This window comes from Enoplosus armatus, chromosome 19 (genome assembly GCF_043641665.1).
Source record: "Enoplosus armatus isolate fEnoArm2 chromosome 19, fEnoArm2.hap1, whole genome shotgun sequence".
NCBI lineage: Eukaryota > Metazoa > Chordata > Actinopteri > Centrarchiformes > Enoplosidae > Enoplosus > Enoplosus armatus.
The window spans coordinates 18,955,195-18,977,297 of record NC_092198.1 but is presented as its reverse complement, the minus strand read 5'-3'; the positions used below and the strand labels follow the sequence as shown (position 1 = coordinate 18,977,297).

Genomic DNA, 22,103 nt, shown 5'->3' with positions numbered 1-22,103 from the left:
AGTAACAAACGAATCACTGCTCTATTGGAAATCCAAATCATATTTGTCTTATTAGCCTCTGGTGTAAAAGTGATCACATAGGCTACTGGAGTCCATCTCATACCAGTCTTTTCATTTACCACTAATATTACTATATCACATTATAGCATGTATGTAGTATGGTAAAAGTGTAGTAAAAGCCCTGCACTCACAATGTATAGAAGTATTAGCGGTAAAATGTACTTAAAGTGAAAGTACTCATTAGGCAGCAGAATTGCTCCCAACAGTGTTGTATTTATATACATTATATTATTGGACTGTCATTGGTGATGCAGTCATGTGTAAGCACAATTTTGCAGTTATAGTTCAGGTAGTGCTGATTTTAAATTAGCCTATATACTGTTGGGTAGGTTAATTTAGAACTATACCTTTTTGGTTGATTTGGATATAAAACCTTTATAACAACCGTTATGTAGTCGTGGTAGTAGTAAGTAGTTACAGTCCACCACTGAGTACAGTATAGTAGTATAACATGTACTATAGTATAATAATGTAGTGATCAAGCGCCACAATTAAAAGGGGAATACGTTTTTCTTAAATGTCCTGTCCACAGCATTTAATGTCAGAGGATCGCAAGAGATGCATAAAAGAAGGTTCAATCACAAAACACACAACCCTTCAGACACTGGCAACGCTGTACCTTTATTTTGAAGGCGGGACTGCGTGGGACCGTCTTACTTCCGCTTTGGGTGTCTCGCATGCTAGCGGCTTTTCGCAGCAGCTCACAGGGCGAAGAATGGGGAAAGGTGGCTTTAGGTGTGTTGAGTGTAACGAAAAAGCAACAGAGTTACACAGGGACTACAGTAACGGGATCCTGAAGATAACTATATGTGTGCGTTGACTGTTAACATCTTGGGCTGCTGTTGTTTGGCGTAACCTTACCGTTTATGATGAAGATGCTAGCTAACATGGTTTGCCTTAAAGATGTAACGTGCCTGGATCTGTTATTACTCCTCTCTAAAAACTAGTTATTAAATACATTTAGTTATAGTTATATATAGTTAAGTTAGCACATATGGCTAATAACAGGTTAATGAATTAAGTCATTTGTCATGTCAGTGTGCAGCGATGTCCTTTCAGGTGTCTCCCGTGTGTTGTTTCAGGACTGGTTGTTCTGGTTGAATGTAGCAACAGTTGAACTAACTGCGACAAACCAACAAACACAACTTCTATCAACGGATGATATCCTTAACAGTATTAAGCAGTTAATTAAGTAGCTTTTAATGGCTTGAGTTGACGCTGCCCCTGTGTGTCTGTACCCCCAGGAGTCGTGCCAGAAACCAGTGGACAAGTACATCGAATATGACCCGGTTATCATCCTCATTGATGCCATTTTGTGCAAGACGCAGGCCTTCAGACACATCTTGTTCAACACACGCCTGAATGTACGTCAACGTCAACCGTTTTAACTTTCTTGCACATGCGCACAAACAATAATAGATCAACCTAAAGCAGGTATTAAAACTGTGCTCTTCATGCATGGTTTGCATGGTTCATTCAGATGCTGCCGTGTGTGTGTGTGTGTGTGTGTGTGTGTTCAGGTAGTCCACATGTGTGTGTTAATCTACATGGTCTCCTCCGCCTCTGCAGATCCACTGGAAGCTGTGTGTGTTCTGCCTGCTGTGTGAGGCTTACCTCAGGTGGTCTCTGCTCCACGGCTCGGAGCAGAGCAGCGACCCCGCCGACATCATCAGGTACACCAAGGAGTGGGAGTTCTACAGCATGTTTGGATTGGCCGCCCTCGGTAAGATGATGAAACCAGAGTGACACTGATTGTGTCACTGCCGTAGCGTATGTCAGTGTTAACATGGAGCACCAGAGCCCTCTCTCTACTGGGAACACTTGGCTGGTTACAGTGTCAACATTCTCCTCATCTAACCAGACAATGATTGACATTTTTGCTTCATAGGTGACAGGGTTAACATGTTGATACAAGCTGAATCCTGCTGATACGCTACAGTTCAGTATCAGTATCTCACGCCTTTTATACTGAAAAGTCAGTTTCATTGATCAATAAATGCGTCTGTCTATGTCTGTCTGTGTTGCTCCGTGTAGAGCTGTCGGCGTCCTGCGGCGGTGCGCTGTGGTTCCTTTGGGTGGTGGGTCGTCTGCAGGGTGGGACCCTCGAGCTCGGCCTGCTCCTCAGAGCCCTGCTGCTGTCCTGCTACGGAAAGGTCCTCCTCATCCCCGCTGTCATCTGGGAGCACGACTACTCCCCGCTCTGCCTGGGCCTCATCAAACTCTTCGTGCTCACCTCAAACTCGCAGGCTATCAGAGGTGGGAGAGCTGTTTGAAGAGTTGATTCACCCAAATTATATAAAATAAAAAAAAAGCATATTCTTTCACTTACCTCTAGTGTTAACTAGCTATACAGACAGTTTTACTTTTACTTTGCCAGATTTTGAGATACCCACTTCACAGCATGGCCTCACAGAGCTCCGAGCACGACTGAAGACTCTTGAAAATGTAACTGAAATAGGAGCTTTTAAAGGATACGATGAATTACATTTATATTCAACACATCACTGAATAATATTCCTCCACGTCACATTGCAATAGTGTCTCATTTTAATGGACAAGACTGGGCGACCAATGGTTCTCAGATTTGTCAACACACGTCGCTGTCATTATGGACGTTATGCCGATCTCTACGTCATCTTACATTTTTGGGATTAAGACATTTTCAACAATGTCCAGTATTGATACATCGAATACTGAAATATTTTTAGAGGAACTATGAGTAACTTTCTAATTTGAAGTCACGTAGCACCAGAACAGAGCAGCCTCTGGTAGTTCATTCTTAAAACAACATTTTAAAGCACCAGCAGGTGGCAACTAACTCTATCTGTGTTTGAACCCCCCCCCTCCTCCTCCTCCTCCTCCTGCTCCTGCGTTCCTGTGCTCCCGACTACTTAGACCTCAGACGTTGAAAATAAATACATTACGTAACAGAAAGGTTTTAGTTTGTTGTATTGTACAATTATTTCTTCAGCAGCGGCTCGGGAAGCGTAAATGTGTTCATTGTATTTGACAGCTAGCCTGTGCGCAGCGAACAATGAGGTGTTGTTGAGGGATTTATGGTCCGCTGCTCTGATCGTATTAATAAAGAGCAAATTACAGCGTGTCTGATATGCCAAGTGCAAGTTGTGACGTCTTAGTATGAAAAGTGTCTCTTTAATATCATATTGCCACTTATTGTCTTGTTGCACTACTGCAGTTTGTTAATACAGCTGTTGGTTCAAATCTGAACTTCTGACAAGACATGTTGAGACTCTTTTTTTTTTGGTTCATGCAAGAAGTGTGTGTGTGTGTGTGTGTGTGTGTGTGTGTGTGTGTGTGTGTGTGTGTGTGTGTGTTCACCATTTTCTCATCCCTTTCTCTCCCCTCCGTCTCCTCTCCAGTGATCCTGAACAGCAGCAGACGTCTGTCATTGATGGCCGTGTGCTTGGGCCTGCTGTTGGAGACCTGCGTGGCTCAGGCCTGTAAAAAGCTTCCGTGGAGCATCCCGGACATGTTGACATTTGAATGAGTGTTTGCCTCTGCGGACTGAGAGAAATGTCACTCATCTCAGGGATGAACAAGAGGTGCCAGAGAGAGAGAGAGAGAGAGAGAGAGGGGCAGTTTGTAATGAACCCTCTACACATGGGGCTGGGGAAGGAAAGTTCTTCAACTTCAACATTTTTTTTATTGTTTTGTTTTTTGTTTGCCGCTCATGCCAACCCAGCCAGTTCTCAAACGAAGACAGGGAGGAGCAGCAGAAGAGATGTTATCATCATTTATTCCATACTCTTTATAGAGAAAAAGATCTTTATTTTGGAGGGATGTCGAGGAGATGGCGGTGGCCCTCCTCTTGTATTTTCATTTTGCTTTTTAAAGTGAACGATGAGCTCCCAAGTAAAGATTACAATGAGATGTCTATTTGATTTGATGACTTTCTAGAGAAAGTTAGCTGCTGCGCACGGGAACATCCCCTGATCTGAATCACCGTCAAACATGCCCCAACTCCCAGGAGGACGACTCTCTAAGAATGGCACAAACACAGACCCCGAGGTTGTAATTTGACAATAATTACTTCTCTGTTCGGACAGGACTCCAAGCCAACACTCTTCACATTCTTTGGCTCATTGGTGAAATGCTTACCTTAACACACACACACACACACACACACACACACACACACACACACACACACACACACACGTACAGAAACACACAGGGTAACTTACGTGAATAAATAAAGCAGACTTGATAGACTTAATAATGCGGGGTGCTAGTCAAGAGTCAAGTGTGACAAAAAATAAGAAACAAAGTGTGTGTGTGTGTGTGTGTGTGTGTGTGTCCCAGAGTCTCAGTTTCCTAGTATTCCTTGATTGCTTCTTTTGCCCCGAGCAAACAGTCCAAAACCCCCAAGATATGTCATTTTGTGATTGTCCTCATATTCGAGAGGTTGGCACCGGAAATGTTTATTGTTATGTGTGATAATTAAAAAAAAAAAAAAAAAAACGGATTACTAGATTAACAAAACTGTTGCCGAGTAATCAACTAATCGATTCGTCCACAAATCGTTTGGGCTGGAGGCATTATTAAATCTGAGGATTCCCGTGACCAACCAATTGTGAATTGCCGCAGTGATTTGTGCTGTATGTTTCCCTCCCGTATTCTTTGCTTGAGTCATCATGTGGCACTTGAACTCACCGCTTAAGCTGAAACAAATGACATTCTTAAGGCAGGCAGGGTCAGCCATTTATGTGTTGGAGTAAAGTGCAGCAAGTGTCTCTGCAGTAATCACAGTTACTGACCTGGAATGTATGTGTCTGTGAACAAACGTCCGGAGCAGACCGAGTGTCCGGGGAATGTATCCTCTGCACTTACCTACAGTATAAAGGGACAGCTGAACACCCCCCCCCCCCCCCCAGGAGTCTTTGCGGGAGTCACGTCGTTGACATGAACTGCCGCAGAGTCAGACACGTGAGGAGAGGCGAGGCAGAATTCCTCCTGAACAAAAACCATCCGTGGCAGCTCTGCCGACGGAGGACTCACTCTACCGGATCCAGCAACCACTGATAATGTGAATTCAGGGCTGTCGTTTCATGTGGCATCAGTTTATCAGTGTTCACTATCTTGACTGAAGAGGCGAGAAGGGACATCCTTCCACCGTCTGCCATCACTATGAAGTCTGAACTGAACAGCGCCCTCCTGCTGTTGGCTTGTTGCTCTCGCGTAATGTCCTCTGGTTGATGATGCCGTCTTGTTCTTTTAGATACATTTAATTAAATACATTTTCAGATGACCTGAAGCTGCCATTTTATTCATGGAGGGCAGGCTTTCTAACCGGGCCTCGCCGAATATTTGTCATCGCGCTTGTTGCACAAAAGTCTTACGTTCAAAATGACGTTACATGTCAGAGAAAATATCCTAAATGTTCTGTGACATTCAAACTAACTTTTACTATGATGCAGATGTTGAAAATGTTATAATGTTTCTGTTGCAGACAAGCCCTGAAATATGGCCGGGACTTATTCCTCTGTGGCAGATTATGTAAAGCGAACTTGTAGAGCGAGTTTGCGTTGAGCTGCAGAGAAACACACTGTAGATGAATGCTGCCGTGTGTGTGTGTGTGTGCACTCTGAAACTGTCTGTTACATGCAGGTGTGACGAGAGAAAATAAAGTATTTTGTATTTTAACACAATTACTCAGGTTTGTATGATGATTTGATTTTGTGCGTGTGTGTGTGTGTGCTGCCTCTGCACATGGATACATGTCATCACAGGCCTGTGAATAGCTGAGGAGACAGCACACGAAGGTGGAATGTTTTGTTAGGTGTCCTCACCCTGGGTGGATCTGTGCCGCAGTCTCCAGCGTATTCTGCCGGAGATAAACGAAAAAAGTAGAAAAAAAGTTTGGCCCGGTTTCGAGCAACTTTCGCTCAATTTGTACTCGGTGTTTTTTGTTTTTATTTATGTGCACGCATCATTTGTCGAAATGAAGGGTCACGGGAGAGACTCTCTTCTGAGGTCTACAGGCACGGATACCAGGTTTTTCATGTGTCTACCTGTTTTTATTTCAACCTTCTTTAATTGATGCCCAATCAACACTGCGTTGTGTCTGTGTAACTTGTTGACACAGTGTTTGCTTGGACTCTTGGACCCGAGGGAGTTTCTAAATGTGGAGTCTGGAAATTGTTGGTCAATTACTGTGGCATGCAGTGGTTTAATCTGAGTCTGACTAATCAGATTACCGTAACAGCAGTCACCTCGCAGCCGTTCACCAGGTCTGGGTCTGGAGGGGGAGCCGAGGACCGGAGCTGACGGGCCAATCCGACCTGAAGCCTCAGTTTACCCTACAACTGGCTGATGTTTAGCAGTTAATAATGCTCATATGTACCATCTTCCCCATCTTAGCTTAGCATTCTAGCATGCCAACATTTACTAATTAGAGCTGAACACAACGCACAGCTGGAGCTGATGGGAATGTTTGCCAGTTTTGCAGGCATTTGGTCATAAACCAACTGAAGATTTCAATTAAGATTAATTCTGAGGTGAACACGGACATCTGGACCAAACTTCGCGGCAAACCGACCAATAGTTGACGAGCCATTAACTTAAAACCACAAATAACGATAGAGGAAGTTGGACCATCACCAAAGTAATTAGGATTAGTCATCTGGGGATATACTATATTTTAGTCCAGACCAAAGTGTTGGACTGACATTATCATCCCTAGAGCCACGCCAGCGTATCCCTAAACAGACAGAACCCCCCCCCCCCCCGAACATAAAGAATGTATTCAAAGCCGTGGAGTCATGATCTGTCATGAACTGGCCTCACAGGGATCAGTGGACTGAAAAGACCAACACAAAGGAAACACGAGCACAATATGACAGGAATGAACTATGTGTGTGTATGTGTGTGTGTGGGGGGGGGGGGGAAGACACTCTGACAATATTTAACGAGAATGGTCAACAAAAACAACCAGCAACCGGCGACGTCAGTGTCTGCCGGTCTCCACGCACTCCAGCTCTGCTGTGGCAATCCGCTCGCCACCCTCCCCGCGGAGAGAGTGATGTGCACCTTGGATTTGCTCTCTCAGTCAAGATTATGTTAATCTGCACTAATCTCCTAACAGACGCTCAGACGGGCAGCGCAAGACCAGAGCGGGAGAGGCAGAGAGAGAGAGAGAGAGAGAGAACGATTCCAATGATGCATGCTGCACAGCCGTGTGTGTGTGTGTGTGTGTCGAGGGGCCCCCACACAGAGGAAATAGCTCCTCAAATTAATACTTGTTTGCAGCGCAGTTTGACTGATTTGCTTTTCAGTGCTGGTTGTACAATCCTGATTTCGAATGTGGAGCTTCAATGTCCATGTAAAGGCCTACACGCTCCCCCAAACTCACAAGGAGAGCTGAGGGGGGAAACATATGCCTTTTTTTCCCCCTTGCATTTAAATGCATAAATTTTAACATGGGGAAAAAAAGTATTAAAGGTTTACTTGAGTAAAAGTAGTGTCAGTAGTGTCAGTGTTACACTATTTCATATTGGATTATCATTACTGATACATTAACATACAAGCAGCATTTCCGCGGTGGAGCTAATTTATAATATTTGACATACTGCTGAGTGGTTTTATGTACCGCATAACAACAGCTCACATTTTATATGTTCTTCGCGGGTTCTTTTCATCTTAATCTGCAAAGTAATTTGTATCTATAGCTGTCGGATAGTTGAGTAAAAAGCGCAGGCTGAAGCTATTGCTGCGTGACCCATTTCTTCAGTCTCACGGGGAGGTTTGCGAGACATTTGAAAAGAGTCGAAAACATAAACAGCGTCATCATCATCATCATCAGTAATTCATCTCAAAACCTCCCCTGCTACATCCTGCCGCAATAATGATCAATTAAAGCGGAACTGCAAGCAGCACGAGACCAAAATGCAGATCGGTGCGTTTAAATGCAGGTCAGAGTGAGATGCATTCAGGGGAAAAAGAAAAAGAAGCGGGGGCAGCAGAGAGAGGAAGAGGACTGTGCACTTTGGTCTGAGGGAGTCTTGCAGAGTTTTACTGTTGGTTGGTACAGATTTTGGGAATGAAGCCCTCATCATTTTTAGCCATTTTAGCGGCATGGCTATATGGATGTCAACGTTGGTCCAGACAGACATTGATGTTCCCCAGAGGACGACGCCTAATGGCTTTGGCGGTCCTCTGCGCCAAACACGTGGTTCGCATTTGTGGTTTGGAGTGAAACGTCACGCCGCTTTTCATTGCCATTGTAATTTGACAGTGATCCTCAGCAGTGCAGTCACATTTCAATGTGTCCAGTACTTTGGTTCATGACCAAGTACTTACAAAACCAATGGAACTCCCATTGCATTTAGTTCTAATTAGCAAATGTTAGCATGCTAACACCCTGGGTGAATAAGACCAGCGTGTTAGCATGCTGTGCCCGAGCACACAAAAGGTGCTAGCATGGCTCAAAAGCCTCTGTAAAACATCCGAGACCAACGTGGAGCATTACGACTCTCAACTTAAACAATTTAACCAATACCAGCCAATTTAAACCCCAAAATATTGGTGCAACACTTACATTAGTTCAGTTTCTGTTCTGCAAAGTGTTTCGTGTAGAAGAATTAATAAAAAAAAAAAAAACCACCCTTCAAACATGAAACGTATGGAATCACTTTATTCATATCAGAATCGGAACTATGATAGGATTGAGACTAATTGTCCAAAGAAACAGTAGTATGGTCATTCATGGGTTAAAGAACGGGAGTAATGATGGATGGTAACAACACAGGCTTCACATGTTCTCTGAACAACTTCTGCTTGTACACACACAAAATACATTAACACCTTTTTTTTTTTTTTCCCACTATAGTGATTTAATGAATGATTATGATGAATGATATACAGTATAAATATGAAGTCGCACATTTCACCTTTCCAATGACAGATTCAAACCAATTTAACAGCAGCAGCCGGTAATTAGAAAAGGTGGATAATAATCGGAGTATCCAGTATGCCAGCGCTAGTACAAATAGTAATACCTCTAAGGCTTTCTTGGCTGATTCACATGCTAAGATTCAACAGATGCAACCCAGGTCTCAACACAGGTCAGCTAAAGGAGAATAATGTCGGATTTTAGTGAAAAACCTGTGTTTTTATGCATTTTGGGGCTCTTTTTTTTTTTTTTTTTCTCTCTCTCAATGGGCCAAGCAAAAGATAGAAGCAAATTTGACAGCTAATCTCGATATAAAGCAACATGTTTCATGAACACATCTCCCCTCCGACACTCTCATTAAATGCCATCAATCTCCGATCAAGTTATTTAGCGCTGAAGTGTCATAATTTGCTATTTTTGGCGCACCCACTTCCGAATCCTTCCTATATTTCCCAGAGTGCCTCTTAAGAACCACTAACGTAAAAGGGGGGGTGAAGTGAAACTTTAGTCAACACACATGAAAGTCTTTGTGGTTGCATTGCATTCAGGTCTACTGAGGCCACTTTAAGTAGAAAAAAATTGCCCTTTCAGCCTCTTCTAACAATTGATTTCTTCGTGTGATTGTTCAAAGTTGGTGCAAAATGGCGGCTTTAGAAAGAAGCCCTCGACCTGCACCGAAACATGACATTTTGCCGTTTACATAGAGATAAATCCATCGCGTACATTTGGCCAGCTATTCGTGTGGATGGAAACATCATCAAATAACAAAGTGTCACATTACAATCGTGTTCAGACGTTTTAAAAGATGATTTTGTCCCTCCGGGGCGAAGACATGTTGATCATTTCTTATCAAGTTTCCCCTGAGATGACATCACCACATTACACATCCAATAATCACATGAAAAGGGGCGGGGGGGGGGTCGTAAAAGTAGAGAAACACACACGCCACTGCTAGTGGTGCGACATTGGGTACAACTTGCTGGTGTTCAATTTAAACACTCTCTTGTGCTGGATTTAGTTAGGAGCACCGTGTGCCTGTGTGATAAAGACCAACTCCAGGAGGATCAGGTAGTTGTAGTTTTTTTGGGGGTGGGGGGGTTTAACACAGAACGACCACAAACAAGTGCAAAATTACAGTTCAACACTCTGTTTGAACAAGCGAGGAGTGCACCTTATTTTGCAAATGACATGACATGAAGGCTGCTACAAGTGTCGGAAGTTAAAGCTGCTGCGCGTAGAAGATTAAAGTAGATTTTGGACAGGATAAATAGTAGGAAACTGATGCCATCACCGAGTTGTTCTGTGTATATGTTGCGGCCCACGTCTGACGCGCACAATTTCTGGAAAGAATCAACAAAGACAGGAAGAGAACAGCTTCACGTTGCGTAAAGAGTGTGAAGCAAATCAAATTTCAGAGGGAGGAAGCATCAAAAATACCCCACTCCCAACAGCTGCATCCTCGTCAATGAAATGAAAAAGGGAGCCTTTGACGAGAGGAGTGGGGGGGAAAAAAAAAAAAAAAAAAGGAAAACAATAAACTGGAAAAGGCCGGAGTAACCCTCCAAATCTCTTGGCACACCTTTTTAAAGCAGCTCTTCCGGGATTGTCTGGATTCCTAGTCGGAGCACAGTGACACAGAACACGCGTTTGCCCAGACACTGATGTAACACACTACCATTAAAGGGATTTGGGAGGTTTGCAAAAGCCACCGTGTTTCCAATTCTACACGCAGCAGCAGCAGCTTTCAGACCCAAGTGCACGTCACGCGAGTCAAATGATTAACAGTTCGTGGTATATCGGCGTCCCCGTCTTGAACAGCAAGCCGCAGGTCGGATACACCTGCAGCTTCACAAAAGGCACTAATTGTGTAGACATCCAATAAAACATCCGGGGTCAAAGTTTTTACTCAAATGGTTTAAACTGCATCAGTTACATTGTTTGATTAGCTTCAGATTAGCGATTGGCGGCGGGGACGAAACGGGTGTCGTCAACGGACCCTGAATGCATCGCTTGGCTGGAAATATTAGCAAGCATTCAGATGCGGACAAAAGACTGGTAACAAATGACAGAGAGCAAACATTCAGTCCAACGTGTTAGGTGATGGAGTCAGCACCATCAGCTCTTGTTTTGGATTTAAAAAGTGAGCAGGTAGCGGTGTGTTGGTTGCTTGTGAGGGGAAGAAAACCTCATAGAGTTCATTAGAACTCAGGTCAGAGGGGAGAAAAAAGGAAGAATATCCTTGCAATGTTCAGTTTACGTCACATTTGTTTTGACAGAAATGATCAAACTGTTAAAAAGGAACAGTTTCAGCATTCCGGGAAATGCACTTGTTTGCTTTCTTCTAGTCCGACACGTAACCACATGTGTGTAGCGTGTTAATTAGCGAGCTTTAGAGGTTCGTGCTAAGCTAAGCTAACTAGCTGCTAGATATGAGAGTGATCTTCTCGGAAAGAAAGCGAATAAGCGCACTCCCTAAAACGTCCGGCTCTTCCTGATGCCTGCTGTAGGTCACCGTGAAACTATGAGTTTGTACACAGTTGCTGATGCTATGTTCATGCTACCTGTCCCAACTCCATTCATCAGCTGCAAAATGACATTCTTCAAAGACATCGGGCGTCACTACGTGCTGTACCTTGGAACTTTAAAATGTGACCATTCGGGAGCAGTTACCTCTTCAGCACCGTAAAAACCAAATACATTTCATTTCGAGAGCTGTGGGCTTTCTTTGGTTCGTGAGTCACGAGCACTGAGCGAACAGCGCACCAGTCTACAAACAGATAACGCCGCGCGGCCTATACAGATAACGACATCAACGCGCCATGTTGTCGTTTGAGGCGTAGAGCAAGCTGCTGTGTGCTGAGCTGTGGCGTTGCTACAGGTTCAGCTGAGGCCTTTGCCGCAGAGTTGAGATATTAAGGAAGTTACCGACTGAGCGGCAAGCACTCATATGTGTAGGAGAAGTAATGATACGTGCACATCCAGGCGTCTTGGCCTGTCGCAGGGCTACGGCAAATGTGCATACTGAAGAGTCTAAACTGAGGCTGTCTTTGTGGAGTGTTTCTTTTCAATGTTGAGCCGCCAGGAGAGCATTATTTCAGTGTATTTTGTTCACAGGCGTAAAATGAAAGCAAGTTCTCTTGCATTACAAACACTTGTTTGTTTGTTTGTTTGAAACTCCCCATCTACTTCAGTTTTAGGACGAGGCTCAGGTAGTTGAACAGCCCCTGGAAGGTTTGCAGGTAGAAGCACAGTAATTACATCCATTACCTCCCTCTGACATGTCTTCAATAATGCTCAAGTCCGTGTAGTGCAACTCCAGATGCATGTTCAGTTAAGGGTTTACGTAGGAGTATTAAGTATTATAAAGTACCCTGTATTCAATCGATAGTTGTGTTTACACTGCGAGCAACGTTTTAAAGGCCACAGATCGCAAGCCAACCAGATTATGTACTTTCTCCATCAATGTGATAAAATAACAAACTTTCCAACTAGCGAGTGCAAATCATGCGAGACGCTGATCACAGCCGAGCACAGTATATTAAGCTGGTTATGAGGAAAATGGCTGTATAAGCCATTTTACCCCGTTAAGCATTTGCTACCTGGCTATATTGAAGTATTATTGTTGTTAAGTACAACTTTAGCCTTATCGTCATTATAATTTCTATCAGTTATGATAATATATGGGTCTTGTTTGCACATGGGAACATGGCGACACATGTTATTTGCCCTGTCTGACTTCCTTTTAGCGATGTTGCCACGTTCCCAGATCTTTTATCTTTATGGAGAACAAAGTTATTATCGATAGGAATGATGGCCATAACTATGAAAACAAGACCCAAGTCGACGTATCACAAAAGAGAATACCACAGCAGAATATAATGCATCATTTGCCAGACTGAAACCATCTGGGCCTTTTTTTAACGCCACCCAGTCAGAAAACAGTGGCACATCAAAGTTGCCAATAACGCATTCAAACAGCGTTGAAGGTTCAGGAAAGCGTGCTCGCTGCAGCCCCGTAATGCAAAACAGTTTGACCTGTTTCCAGCATTTTGAACATTTCACATTTTCAGAGCAAATATAAGCTCCTTCAAAAAAAAAAAAGAAAAAAAAAAAAGGCAAAAAAGTGTAGCCCTCACTCCTGTACCAAACCTCACTCTGTTTTCAAGCATTTTTACACCGTGAGCAGGTTTGAGGACTTCACCTCTTTCTCCAGTCTTGACTTGTCTCTGTCCAGACCGTCGGAATTTATGTTAATGAATGCTTTCGCCACTTAAAAGTAACACACACACACACACACTGTCACCGACGGCACGTCCATGCGGTCAGTCGTCTCCTTGCACCTACACTGATTGCAGAGTTCAGAAGTTTCATCATATGTGTGCACTTTTGAAGTCCCAGTTCCCAACCTGTAAATGCTGTATGCTTGTACCTGGGTAGAGTTGCAGTACAAAACGTCCATAGAGAGTGACAGGAAAGCAAATATCTTGTTATTTATATTATATAATAAATAATACAACTTTGTTCATATATTTTGTATATGTAGAAAAGTTCTGCCAAAAAGGGTGACTGGCTAGCAAAACCACTTGATATAGAAGCAGCAGCAGAGCTGTTTATAAAAAGAATTAATATATATTGCCTAATTTTGAATACATGGAGTCTTGGAATTACAATCCTGCTCAACTCCTGAGTTTGAGAGGGTGTTAACAAACCACTTTCCAGAACCCCGGCCTCTTAGCTCCGCAGTCTGATGAAGCTCCTGGTCACACTGCAAAAAAAAAAAGAAAAAAAAAAAGCCTTCTGCAGCACAAGCAGGGGTGTGTTTCACCTGAGGAGGAGCTGTATATTTATAGTCTATTATGGTACTGAGATACCATAAGCTGCTATCTCTAACCAACCAGTTCTTTCGTGCGGGCCAAAAGGTCTCCAGAGCCGCTCAAATTTTCCTCCAGTTTAACTCAGTCTTTTACCCCCAAAAGGTATGTATCCGTCTGCAGAAAAATGCTGACAATGAGGCCTCAGATGGTAATGTGAAAGGAGTCCCAGCTGTCGTCTTTGCCGCTGCCGCTCCCGTTCTTGGCCGCTGCCATTGTTGCCGTCCCGTCTCCGACATCTCCATCCGGCTGTTCCCCGGTGGGGGTGGCGCCAGGCTCTGGGTAATACTCGTCATCCTCGTCGAAGTAGCCGTTCTCCATCATGCTGAGGCTGGAGGCGGCGCTCAGGTCCTGGCAGCTGCCCTTGTACTCCTGGATGGACTCATGGAGCGACCACAGCTGGCACAGCAGGGACATGTCCTGCTGACGCAAGCCCACCTGGAGAGGGCGATATTGAGACCCTGATTAATTCATGACGCGTGTCTGATGGAGTCGTTCAACTTTACTGTTCTAAACTTCAGCTACTTTTAGGTCCACGAGGAAAAATGCCAACTTGTTTAGCGCAGGACTGACACAAACACATCCATGACCACTAACTACCAAAAATACCGGAGCTAAACATAAAATCTGCTTTTCCTCACCGCTTTCTTGTGATAATCTGCGATTGGTACTCCAGAATCCAGCTTCTCTGAACTCTAGATAAAGCCTCAGACAACTAGAGCTGCAACTAACTAAATGTGTAAATTAATGTCTTTAATTTGTCCGACCGCCAGTCCAAAACCAAACGAGATTTTGTTTACTATCGCAGAGGACAAATGCAGCAAATCCTCACACTTCAGAAGCCGGAACTAGCAACTGTTGGCCGTTCTAGCGATCAATCACACCGGGGAACACAATTTTTGTTGAGTTAGGTCTGACAGCTGTTTTTAACTAATTTTTGGGTGCGGAATCCAAAACTGATCTCAGTTTTTCTCTATCACGTCAGGTTTTGAACTATAGGATCCCCGTTTTCTTACAAAATATGAAAAATACTGTACTTAACAGATATGTGTGTGATAGTACTGACCTACTGGGAGCTGCACACACCTCTCACCGCACTGTCTCAGTTGTGACTGCACAAACAAGTTGCCACGTAGCTGTAGATGAGTCCAATCGTAATCAGCTGGCAAGTCTTACTACAGCTAATCAGTGGAATTTTGCTTATCTGGAGGGTAAGCTGTGGAGAAAAAACTTGACGTGCTAGGAAAAAAACTGACTGCAATTTTGGAATCAGCATGCCAATTTTAGTTTTAATCAGCATAAAAATCTACATCAAGATCAGTGCTAAAACAATTAGTCGATGAATTGATCATTCGATCGAAAGACAAACTTGGGACAAAAATTGGGATAATTGTTCAATCTTGAACGATTAATCAAAGAAAAATGCCAAATGTTCACTGGCGCCAGCATCTACATTGCGAGAATGTGCTGCAATAGAATCCTTAGTTGTACAACTACCTCATGACGTTACTAACTCAAAAGGTCTGTGGCAGGGTTGAAAAGGGCATTTCTACTGCATACCACTCAGCTGACAGTGCAGTATGAACTGAGGGTCACTGCATTGTCTTCCAAACAAATTACAGTGGGCAGACGTGCAAGTCGGAGTCAGTTCAAACATCTGAGAGCACTGTGCTCCATAAACTGGGCAGCGGCTTACAGACTCTAAAATATAGGACACCGGCAACTTATTAGACAATGTGAACCGCAAACTCATGGCGATGCATTAACAGCAACAGAGCAGTAAGCCTCGAGTGGGGAACTTGCTGCAGGGAGAGTAGAGCACACGAAGCAGAAATAGGATTTAGTAAAGCCTGTAACAAAAATCCAAATGGCAAACAGGTCGAATTTCAGCAACAGTTGAACCGTTTTCATCTAAATTACTGGATGTGAGGAGACGTGCCATTGTTGTGCATTGACCAAGAGCCATGGAGGAGTCTACCTTGATAATGAAATCTGGTCTGGTTCTGTTGTGAAAATCCCCGCTGCTGGCAAGGGAGTGTTAAAAGAGTGTGTAATGAGTGTCTCCCTCTGTTCACACCTAAATGAATGTGATAACATGTATTAGTTCACGACAGGATTTTATGCTGGCTCATGTGTAATGAAAAACAAAACTTTTATACTTAAGCTAAAAGGTATTAAACTGGGCTTAGAATAAAAATCAGCACAAGCCCAATGGCTTAATGTGTCTCATCCGATGCAAAGCTGCTCCTGATCCTGTTTTCTCCTTGTATAAGGTGATGCCAGACTCCATTTTAAAAAATCGCGTTTTATCTTCTCATGCTAAAAAACGACTGGGTACTGGGTTAGTAGCATATAAAGTGGTGCACTTTGGGAATTAACAGGGTATTTTTGTAACCTCGGCAAACATGCAGCTATAATTCCCTAAACAGAACTGATGACGATGCCCAAAAATGCTCATAATTGTACTGTCTTCCTCCATTTGAAGATCTAAGTGTGTTGCTGCAACAACAAAAAAAAGATTCAAATCTGAAAGTTGATATTTTAATAATGTAATGTGGTGTATGTTACATGGTATGTATGCCGAATTTTCAGGGGACTCTAATCATTCGTAAAAAGCCGCAAATTGTGTGCTAAATGGCGTGTAAGCTTTCCCCAAAACAAGGCAACATCAAACTCCGAGAGTTTCTTTGGGGAATTTGGCTGCATACGAATGTACAACTGCGTCGGGATTAAACGGCTCTCGACAAACCAGGGGATGAAAACGGAGCACTTTCTTGTCGCCAAATAAAATGAACACTGCCTGAAAATGTTACCATCTCTTTCCGCAGAAGAGCCAGGGCAGCGTCGAGGTTGGCCGGCTTGTTCGCCAGTAGATTGTCGGCGTTGTTCCTGCCACGGCTCAGGTCGTCCTGGATCATGGTTTTCTTCACGTACATCCTCTCCATGTCTCTCCAGGAGCCGCCGCTTGAGTTCAGCAAGCCGCTCAGGCTCTTCGGCAGCGGGGGCAGACCCTCGATACAGGCCATTCCTCCCACCGAACCGTTCGTTGACTTACCATTCATCGTCCTGTGAGTTACTACGCGAGGAAATGTTAGTATATACACTGAAGTTGGCTGTTAAAAACCTACAAACGCCGAGAATAAACAGCAGGCTCCAGACCGAGCGACTGAAGTGGTTTTCTCTGCCCAGGGCGGCCAGCGACGCCACGTCAAGTTATCCGGAACAAGTCATTGGATTTCCGGTATGATTATCAAAATAAAAACATCACTGGTGAGCGTAGCGTAGGGGAGTTGTTTTTAAAAATACTTTTTTTTGCTAAATGTAAAATAAAGCTTAATCTAAAATCTCATCAGTGGGTTGTGGAAGCATTTGTTTCCATTTCACAATGCTAACCTTAATTTTTCATGTTGAGTCAGGGTTTGTCAGCGTACCATTTGACCATTACAATTGGGCCTTCACCACCCCATGATATGATATAGTGTAATTTGATTGCTTTTATTAAATTGGATGATACTGACTATAATTCACCAATGAATTGTTTAATATGGGCTGCATGTGCGGATTGTAATTATGCAGCACTTTGAACAAAATCACATTAACAAAACAACTTTTAACCATAAAGTATTTTCCAGACAATTACTGGCACACATAATACACCTAAGGAGTAGCAAAAGAACACAGGCAATGAGAATTAGAAAAAAAAGATAAACATATTTTCTTTGGGTTTCTGTATAGTGTCCAAAATCCAAACAAATACAGCAATTCAGTTTCAACCAGATTATTTGCTTTGTGGAAAAATCTCCAGGTAGACAATTATCACCACTACCAGTACTAATGTCGATGATTTAACAACAGTGGCCTTTGTAACCAATATAGATCAAACTTGAGAAATATGCTTCGTAGTATAGCGCACAGTACTCAGCTTTTATTTTGAGTTTTGACTTCCGGTCTCGTTTAGATTCATTGCTGAAAACTTGATGATACTGGATTCAGGCTGAGTAGTGAAATCCGCTTCCTGTCCTTTTAACACAGTGGCTGCTGGGCGTCTCCCTGCCTGCACTTATAGGCAGTACGCTTTTTCCTTTTTAAAATTTGTATTCAATATATATATATATATATTAATCATTATTATATAAAGTCAGTAGAACAGCCAAACAGGGCAGATAAATAAGAAATATAAACGATTTTAAAGAGACAACACCACTGACAATGAGACACATACATTTCTTTTTTGGAATAAGACATTTGGCTATTACATTTAAAATGCTGAATAATTGACACACACGGTCTCTTGAGTTAAATTAATAATTAATTGAAGTCCAAATAAAAGAGACTTCCTGTCTTCCTCAAAGTAAATCTTAAATGAAAAACGAGCGTGTTTTTTTCTAACAGATGTAATCAACATGAAGAAGCAGTAGTTGCTGTTTATTCATAATTTATTGAGTTTTTATTGAAGTGAATTTTAATTCACGATCTTGTAAATGCATTAATCTCTGTTTGTTAGATAGCCTGTCCAATGTCTCTAATAATAAAACATTGATTATTCCCTGTTAACATGAACAGTTACATAGGTACAGATACTTTTTTTTTTTTTAGCATTAAACTAAATGTCTGTCTATTAATTGAATTGCAGATTGTGTTCATTTGAGTGCCTACAATAAAGCTAATTGATATACTTGTACACAGAGGGTTTGAGGTCATGATGGGAGTGTGTGTGTGTGCGGGACAATAGTTTGAGTATAAAGGACAGATGGCGAGCTTCACTTCCCGCCCCCCCCCCCCCCCCCCCCCCAGCTTGCAGCTCCCGTCACAACAATAACACAACAATAACCTTGAAACCAACACACAAAAGCATCACACACGCTCCTCTGCCAAAGAGGAGCATGTGCTGTACCACACACACACACACACACACACACACACACACACAGATGGATGGAGCCTGAAGCCTTGTATTCCTAATCGCTCTACTGAAATGAATGAAACCTGACTCATTTCCTACAGACAGTTAAGACATAAACACCCTGCACAGCAGCCAGGGGGGGGGTCTCAAGCTTCAAAAAAGACACTTTATTGCATGTTTTGTTAACTGGCCTTGCTCCTGAATGGCTCAAATAATGATTTGATGGTATTTTGCTTTACAAAATTAGTATTGGTCAACAAAAAAAGCTGTCAGTTTTGCATATTCACTTTCTGAGTGAGTCTGTGATTTATACATTTCAGCAAAAAACAATGGTTCCTTACATAGGGAAACCTGGGTTTCTGTGACAGAGATATTCCAAAATCAGTGATGTCATCTATGGCGCCCTGAGACTGACAAAATGTAGTAAAAGGTCATGAGGAAAGTCAGAAATATAACTTGAGTAATTAAAATGCAGTGTAAAAAGAAATATTTAGCTTTATCCCTTTCATTAAACCTTCAGTTAGTAAAAAACAAAAAAAGCTAGCTAGCTAATGCTACTTAGAAGCAAAGGCTAACAATGTTAGCTAGCTAATACTAATTAGAAGTTGTCGGGGGGGGTTTTTTGGTTTAGTTTCTTTAACATTAAAAGAAAAAAGAAGACATCCGTATCACAATAAAGTCCAAGACTTGTTTCCAATGTAGTTCTTGCTGAAGACACGACACATGCACCTGAAGAAAAATAATGTTAAGATCGAGTCATGATGGTCTGTGAACTTTTATTTAGCCTTAGCTCGCTAACTTTGTTAGAGGTAGCTTGCTGGCTAAAATACTTTAGCTGCTGTTACAATCATTTATACCATGATGCTACATACAGCATATAAATGATTAACATTACACGCACTAGCTGGTGTAGTTAGCTTCAGGTAGGTAGCTGTAGCTAGCTAACTTTGTTAGCGGTAGCTTGCTGACTAAAATACTTTAGCTTCTGTTACAATCATTCATACCATGATGCTACATACAGCATATAAATGATTAACATTACACGCACTAGCTGGTGTAGTTAGCTTCAGGTAGGTAGCTGTAGCTAGCTAACTTTGTTAGCGGTAGCTTGCTAACTAACTAAAATACTTTAGTTACTGTTACCGTAATGATCATGATGCTACAGCAGTATGCAGTTCAGTATATGAATGATTGCCATTACATGCGCTAGCTGCAGTGGTTTTAGGGTCTAAAGTTAGATTCAGATAGGTGGCTCTTTGAAGAGGCTGGTGCTTGGTGTGTTAGCTAACCGGGGTTTTCCGTTAAGTTAGCTAGCCACACAGTCCTCTAGTTGGCTCCATGGATGTTAAACACACTTTCACTTACATCTCTACACCTTTTACTACATTTTGTCGGCTTCGTGGCTCCATAATTACCGTAGGTTCAAATTTGTATTCAAGTCCATCTTGTACTCTCTGGGATGGATAATCAGTTGACAATTACTTAATAACTTTTTTTTTTGTGTGTCTTTGATGCCATGCTATCCATCAAACGCAGTATCATATGTTATATTGGCCCTCACATCCCCTCCGTACAGCCTAATCCTGCTCTTAAAACAATTAGCCATCAGCTGACAGTCCACAGCTGCAGAGTTTAAAGAGGCTGACCAAGGACAATCTGTTTTGTCCGTGGGGTTTAATAAGCAGAAGGACCCCTCTATAAGCTTTCATCACTACCACCACCACCACCACCACCATCAACATCATCATCATCACCACCACCACCACTGCCTCCTGAGATCAAAGGATTAGGCGTATGATGGCACCCCCTGGGGCTGCATGTAACCATAGCAGGCTCGCGTTAATCTGTCTTGCTAAAAAGCACAATGGGTTTCTATCACTTAGCGTAGTCCGGCTAATAATGGTCTAAAGATATCCGCTTATGTCTCTCTGAAAGCGATATCTTGCTAAAGGCCATCATAAAACCAGTAAGTACTCACACAAAAGGCCATCAGACTTCTCCCATCGTACGCTCTCTCTCCCACTGCTTGTCTTTTTTTATTTGTGGCCCCCCCAATTTGACTTTTTAATGTTGTTTTATGCCTAGTTTGTTTGTAAAAGATGCATAAACCTGATTCTTATCCTGATTCAGGTTCTGCTTGAGGGCCACACACACACACACACACACACACTGTATAAATACATGTTTAAAAGAAAATTTTCCCGTGCCACCTTCTGGGTCTAATCTGGTAGTCTGGTGACTTGATAAATGTTACATTACATAGACTAAAATATACATTTAAAAAAACCACAAAGGATCTTTGCAGAGAAAAAAACTGGCACCTCTATCAGAAATAATCACCCCAAAGTGTGCTTCAGTCCCATCTAGCTGCTGCGACGGGTGACAGAGCAACATTGCATTGAACTTGGAGCTCGTCTGGGATGCATCACTGTCAGAGAGACACAATAGGTCTGAAAGGAAGGAGGGAGGGTGTGTGTGTGTGTTTGGAGGAGGTCAGCTTCCTATAGTGTGTCAGTGTACAGCAGGTCAGGGAAGAGGAGTGGCCGGTAAGAACAGCTGCTGTCAATGACATGAGTTTTCCTCTGCTGAGGGGCCTCTGGAGGGGGTGATGATGACAGCTTCCTCCCTGGGCCAAACAGGAATGCGATCAGAATGAGTTATGGTGATTGTAGTGACAATAGGGTGGGTGTTTTATAGTATAAAATCACTAAAAACCTACGTGGAAGCCATGCCTGTGATTAAAATATGATAAAAACACATCAATGATGCGTTCAGGTCCAATGTGTTATGATGTAAAATCTCAAAAATCTATGTGGAAGCCATAAATCACAAAAGATCTATGTGAAAGCCGTGGCTACAATGAAAATATAATAAAAACGCATCAATGGTGCGTTTAGTTACAATGTTTTATTGTAAAAAAAAAAATCACAAAAAAGCGGTCTGAAAGCCATGTCTACGATACAAATATAATAAAAAACACATCAACGGTGTGTTCAGGTCCATTGGTGACCAAATATGTATCTTACGTTCTCCTGCTCCGGAGCCACTAGATGTGTAAAACAGCCTCTTCCTTCTGCTGAGGACAGGAAACAGTGAGTAATTTATCACTATGGGAAAATGACTATTGTGCAGTCAGTGGTGAAAAGTAACAAAGTACATTTAATAGGAATACTGCACTTAAGTGCAATTCTGAGGTACTTTTAATTCACTGTATTTCCATATTTCCATGCTTTGCTACTTTATACTTCTACTCCACTACATGTATTGGGAGGGGGTTTGACCCCTAGGTTGGGAACCATTGGGAAATATGACTTGCGGTGCTTTCAAGTACAGTATGTTGCTTTCCTTGTGAGCCTAT

The 22,103-nt window shown here is 42.6% G+C and overlaps 2 protein-coding genes across 2 annotated transcripts; one reads left to right on the top strand and one right to left on the bottom strand.

Annotated features, from left to right (window-relative positions):
• The first annotated feature begins 775 nt into the window (after nucleotides 1–775).
• arv1 (ARV1 homolog, fatty acid homeostasis modulator) lies at nucleotides 776–4,595 on the top strand. Its single transcript, XM_070926219.1, has 5 exons — nucleotides 776–871; nucleotides 1,305–1,424; nucleotides 1,630–1,783; nucleotides 2,095–2,316; nucleotides 3,441–4,595. Exons 1-5 carry the CDS (start codon nucleotides 776–778, stop codon nucleotides 3,566–3,568), a joined length of 720 nt encoding a protein of 239 aa, XP_070782320.1. The 3' UTR covers nucleotides 3,569–4,595.
• An 8,931-nt stretch (nucleotides 4,596–13,526) lies between these two features.
• Nucleotides 13,527–16,904, bottom strand: fam89a (family with sequence similarity 89 member A). The gene is made up of 2 exons (XM_070926254.1): nucleotides 16,656–16,904; nucleotides 13,527–14,280 (listed from the first exon to the last, which is right to left on the bottom strand). Exons 1-2 carry the CDS (start codon nucleotides 16,902–16,904, stop codon nucleotides 13,987–13,989), a joined length of 543 nt encoding a protein of 180 aa, XP_070782355.1. The 3' UTR covers nucleotides 13,527–13,986.
• Between the last annotated feature and the right edge of the window lie 5,199 nt (nucleotides 16,905–22,103).